At 33.2% G+C, this 5997-nt stretch overlaps 2 protein-coding genes across 2 annotated transcripts in view; one reads left to right on the top strand and one right to left on the bottom strand.

Moving 5' to 3' along the window:
• The window catches only part of LOC112522610 (apoptosis-inducing factor homolog B-like), a 6496-nt gene extending 3060 nt beyond the window's left edge, over positions 1–3436 (top strand). The window contains exons 2-4 of the mRNA XM_025131851.1: positions 1733–1989; positions 2231–2682; positions 2935–3436. Of these exons, the coding sequence (XP_024987619.1) occupies positions 1733–1989; positions 2231–2682; positions 2935–3204 (979 nt within the window). The 3' untranslated portion in view covers positions 3205–3436. The remainder of the gene's footprint in view (positions 1–1732; positions 1990–2230; positions 2683–2934) is intronic.
• LOC112522617 (ubiquitin-fold modifier 1) lies at positions 3359–5633 on the bottom strand. Its single transcript, XM_025131863.1, has 4 exons — positions 5492–5633; positions 5291–5388; positions 4313–4345; positions 3359–3638 (listed from the first exon to the last, which is right to left on the bottom strand). Exons 1-4 carry the CDS (start codon positions 5563–5565, stop codon positions 3574–3576), a joined length of 270 nt encoding a protein of 89 aa, XP_024987631.1. The 5' UTR covers positions 5566–5633; the 3' UTR covers positions 3359–3573.
• Between the last annotated feature and the right edge of the window lie 364 nt (positions 5634–5997).

The raw sequence follows: 5997 nt of genomic DNA, 5'->3' as shown, positions 1-5997 counted from the left end.
TAATATCGATATATTTTTGTCAAATTTTTATGATATCTTCAAACATATATTTTATTCAAAAATAAAAACATCATCGCTTTCTCAAAATCACATAAAGTCATATTATAACATCGACTGAGATAAGGAATAAAATGAAATATTAAAATCATGATGTATCTCGCTGCATTGTGCGAGTATGCTTCTAGTTATATTATAAAATATTTGATAATTTTATTTAAAAAACTAGTTTTTATATGTGAAGTAATGTTTATTGACACATATTATTTAAAATTCAAAATTACAAAAGCTCCATGTATGGATATGTATAACTAACTACAGATAAACATAAACAAATATATAATAAAATTCTTTTTTTAAATATAAAAAAATCTACAATATAATTAAGATAATTATTGAGTTCGTTAATTATTATCTTTATAAAAAAACTATATTATTAAACCAAAAAACAAAGTATTTTGTTATCAAAACTAAATTAAATTATGATAAAAATATGAATTAAAGAATTTACACAAAAAACAAAAATTTTAAATAGTTAATTTGATATTAATATCGATATATATATATTTTTTCAAAACTTTATGATATCTTCATATAACACATAAAACCGTATTATAACATCGACAAAGACAGAATAAAATGTAACATTAAAATCGAGATATACCTCGGTGTATTGCACGATTACCTTTCTATTATTTTTTATATAATTATTGATGATAGAAAAAAAATACATGTGACCACAATTTTATATAAGTATTTAATTTGGTGAGACGGAAATGATGTGGTAAGAAAAACTACATAAAATAGTTTTTTTACAAGAACCTCCATTGAAGATGCTCCTATTGTCCCAAAAGATATAAACTACAAACGTTAAGCAATCATGTTTGGTGAAATTAGTCGATAACCTAGTTTATGGTTAAATTAGTTGTTTTCGTTAAACACAATATCAAATGACTTAAAAAAGTAAAATTAGTCGAGCATGTTTTACCTGTACCTAATTATTTATTTATTACTCTTTTAGCTGATTTGGCGATTTTTGATTTTGGCTTTGTAGTAATTATTCTATTTAAATGAATTTCATATGTTAGTTTGTCATTATAAGACATTTTTGTTGTTTCAGTTTTTGAGACTCTTAATATAATATATGAAATAAATTTTTACATTTTATTTTATTTTATTTGTTACTCAGAAAATCAAATCAATTTATAGTTATGTAACAGGTCATGGTATGGTCCTAGTGCTGATTAATATTTTAAGAAAAAACCAGATACCACAACCAATGACAATTCAAACCAGCGGGTACTACTAGTTCATCATCATTAAAAGCTTAAGCTTGAAGTCTACATAAGGATCAAGAATTCAAATGCTACATCATTTTGATATAATACTTTTTCTAAATAACTAGTTTCATTGTTCTAGAAATGCAATTACTCATAAAAGACTATTTTTCTAAATATTTTGATATATAGCTGACCGAATAAGCTATGAGTCCCATTAAGCCGCCAACCAACGTGTCCGTACTCTTCTTTGTTTTAGTACTCTAGTGACGAGGGGAAGAAAAGATGGAGAAGAACCGGTTCTGCTGAACTTTAATTACCTTGTACGTAGCGTGTGCAAGCGTCTTTAAGATAGATTAGGATCCATAAGTAACATTTGGATTTATTTGAATCTTATTATAGAAACTACAAACTGGTTGCTACGGTTTCCATCTAGCGCTAATAGTATTTATAAACAGGAAGGAATATTTCGAGATTCCATGGGCAAGCTTAAGAGGAATGGTGGAACCAAGTTTTGCAGAGAGATCGGTAATCCAGCATAAAGACTACCTAACAGCTTCTCGTCTCATTGTATCCAGTGCCATCAGCATAACTGATTCTGAAGTCCTGACATCGGAGGGTCGGTTGGTTCCCTACAACTATCTTATAATTGCTACTGGTCATCGGGATCCAGTACCAAAAACTAGAGCCGAAAGACTCGTACAATACCAAGCAGGTAACATCTATTTCAATCCCATATTGTTATTCTTTTAAACTGATAAAAGTGTGTAGCTTAACACTTGATAAACCAAAGCAAACCAAGCTAAGCCAAACGAACCTAGTCCCACCCGAATATGGGGTTTGGAGGTAATATATATGCAGACCTGACCTCCACCATAAAAAGCAATGTAAAGTAGTTTCCGTGAAAACTCTTGACTTGTAATTGCTGCTCATGTGTGCCTTGTTGATCATGGCAGAGAACGAAAAAATAAAAAGTGCTGAATCAATTTTGATTGTTGGAGGTGGACCTACTGGAGTAGAACTTGCAGGAGAAATTGCGGTTGATTTTCCAGAGAAGAAGATAACATTGGTGCATAAAGGCAACCGGTTGCTGGAATTTCTTGGACCAAAGGCTTCCAAGAAGACCCTAGATTGGCTCAAATCAAACCATGTCGATGTGAAACTGGAGCAAACTGTAGATTTGGAGAATGTTTCAGATGGAAGCAATGCATATTCAACTTCAGCTGGTGAAACTATTCGAGCCGATTGCCATTTCTTGTGCATTGGGAAGCCATTGGCATCATCATGGCTCAAGGATACCATCCTGAAGGATAGCTTGGATGGCCATGGCAGGTTGATTGTCGATGAAAATTTGAGAGTCAAGGGCCGCACAAATATCTTTGCCATCGGAGATATCACAAACATCAAGGTATTTGCAATATTTATCAAGCCTTGTTCTTAGATGAAAAGTATGTAGGCCTTGTTTGGCAACTATAAGCTAGCTTATTTTTTTTAACTCTTTTTGGTTAGTCTTAATCTAGGTTATATATTGAAAAGTTACTTGGTGTTTCAACAAGCCACAAAGGTTTTTTCCACTTATGCACCTTAATCAGCCGACAGCTAGTTTGCCAAACATGTAGTTTAGCTTGTAAGTTTTGGTAACATGGAGTGTGAATTACAGGAAATGAAGCAAGGTTATTTGGCTAAAAAGCAAGCGTCAGTTGCGGCCAAAAACTTGCAACTGTTGATAGGTGGAGGAAACGAAAGCAAAATGTCAACTTACAAGCTAAGTTCAGCTAAAGCGATTGTTTCACTGGGAAGACATGATGCGGTTGCTCAGTTACCTCTGACTACAGTCATTGGGCTAATCCCGGGATTAATCAAATCCAAAGACCTATTCGTGGGGAAAACAAGAAAGGAGCTGGATCTTGATTCTCGTATCATGCATTAACAAGAACGATGAATTTGGTTATCAATGTACCTTCTACCTTCCGATGCTTCCAAGGTACTTCTGAATACATGTGGTCTCTGTTTCTTTGTGGCTTTGAAGATGCTGTGATTGTAGATTATGCATCGTATATATGTTGTGTTTTGTAGCTGTATAATACAACAATAACTATATTTTTTATTTCTTCTTGCAACATATGACACAAAATATAATGTTCAATGGCTAATCAGATAAAGCCTTCATATCTTAAAACACAGTGCACGATCACCAAGTTATAAAGAAAGTAAACGATACCGGCAGACACCCAAAAGAGCGTAAGAACCTGGGCTCACTCTTCAATTAGATAACCATATAGTTCCAGAAATACATCGCCTAAGCACCAACCCTATCGCGAGGAATCAGTCGTAGTTCTGAACCATGTTTAAGGAAGACATTACCTGTCAAAACCAAATCAAAACACACAAAATTTTAGAGAATCACAAAAACTGTAGGTGATTGAGGGTGCTTTTGGTATGCAGACAGGACATGATGAACGAGAGTGAGGTAGGAAAATGAAATAATTGTAGAAAGTTTTTAGCGTTTTAAACTTTTAATTTAACATGGGTATTTTAGTCATTTATAGATCTAGTCCCATCTCCCAAATTTGTGTTCCACTTATTTTGGTTAGACAAAAAAAATCCATTTTTGTCCCACTCGGTCCCATCCTTGTCCAATCAAATATGTCACAACAATAAGCTTTCTTTCAAAACCTGTCCCATGCACCAAACACACAAAGTTGTATTAATTTTCAACGCAGTTGATCAAATAATGATATCAGAATGTGCTATTTTCACCTTAGCAGCTGAAATATTTTCCTTCTCAATTTTAACAAAATTTGAAGATGTAATTCTCATCTCAAAAAACAAGTGATTTTAGAATGTAATTCTCATCTCAAATTTGGCTTGTGTTTTTTAGTAGCACATTGATTTATTTAGAATCATGTTATTCTTGAATTAATTCCCATTTTAGATTGTGTTGTTTCTGAAAACGTAGTTCAGAAACAATAATGATATGAAAACAACGGAAACATAATAGTGACACGTCTTACTACTAGAAGTAGATGCAAAAATACCTGCACTTTGCTGAGGATTGATTCCAACACCATCTGCAAAATAGAAACAATATTGATATGAAAACATCATACAACTACAACTCAAGAGCATTCTGAAGGACAAAAATCACAAGATCGCAATCCTGGTACAAACCATTTGCACATAATTATCAACAAACACAACCCTAAGTGATAGCTCAACTGGGTGACCATGGGTTTGCTCTCCTGATGTCAACAGTTTAAGTCCCATCAGGGCCACAGGAGGGTTTGACTGGATTAGTTGAGGTCGCCGTAAGCTAACCCGGACACCCACAATTACCAATTCAAATTATAGCAAACATCCGGTGAAAAGAGCTTCGAGGAATGATCAGAACCAGTTGTAATCATGTAAGCATTGATGCTTTATGTAACAATAGGCATAATAGGATCAATTTGCACTACAATATCTTTAAATTTTTCTATTCATGTAATCTTCAAATGATCTATCCACATGCATTACTAATTTTGTAGCAGCAATGTACCTTACCAGTTTGATAGTGTGTAGACAACTTTCAGCATCTATTTTTTCTTCAAATGGTCAACAAAAATGTCTCTACAGTGAGTTGGGGATTATTTGATATAGAAAGCGGTTTATTCAGTAAGTTTATAACCAAGTGTTTTTCTTATTACACCTGTCCTTCCCAATTTAAAAACAAGCTCCTCCCAAATAATGAACCCTCCCCATCTACAAGGACATATTAATCAACATAGACATCCAGAACATAATGAAAAACCAACCAAACTCATTATAAGGATATAATAAAGGATCATATATATATATACACACACACACACACATATATGAGTTATAATCTTCAATCACCTATTGCACTTAAGTTGCAAATTAACAATTTATAGATTATTTCCTTAGAATAGATATATGTTCTCAGGAGAGTACACTGACAGAAATTTATCCATAAGATGAATCAGATCACAAGTATATTACGAGAATTGCATTACCGTTGGTGATGATGGCACTAGTCTGGGGTGGTACTTTGAATTCTTCGGCAGCAAATTTAAGAACAGCGGTGAATGGAGCTCCTTCTGGAACGCTAAACCTAGAAAGCACACCAAACATAATTATCAGCAACGATACTTCAAAAAAGAAGTTGAAAATATAATAAAAAACCTAAAAGAAGAAGAAGGCGATTGATTACGAACACTTTAAAAGGAAGCTTCGGATCAGAGGTGAGAGTAACCTTGAAAGAAACCTTCCCGCCGGCACCAGTCGCCATTTCCACTATTCACTGTATTCACGTCTCCTGGTTGTTTTATACGGAATTATTAGTTTTGCCACGAAGGAATCATGTCGCGTACGTGATAAGCAAGCCAAGCCCAGTCCAATAGGGTGATAAAAAACCCGACCAACCAGATCAATCCAATCCAACCCAACCTAACGTGAAATAATCCAATTTGAAGCAACCTGATGTTTAATCGAGTTATAAAATTGTCAAACTATAAGTATTGAGTTAATATTGGGTTACTATTATTTGAACCCAACTTAACCGATGAATTCGATATCCTTTTATTTCTTAGTTTTAATATGATTGTTGAATTTCTATTAATATATATATTAGACAATTACACTATTATGTATATTTTTCATATACACATATTTTCAATCTATTCATATTTATATTATATTATAAAGCATTTGACAAAAAAAA

Source organism: Cynara cardunculus (assembly GCF_001531365.2).
Source record: "Cynara cardunculus var. scolymus isolate 2C chromosome LG 1, CcrdV1, whole genome shotgun sequence".
NCBI classification, from domain to species: domain Eukaryota; kingdom Viridiplantae; phylum Streptophyta; class Magnoliopsida; order Asterales; family Asteraceae; genus Cynara; species Cynara cardunculus.
This window is presented reverse-complemented; position numbering and strand designations above follow the sequence as displayed.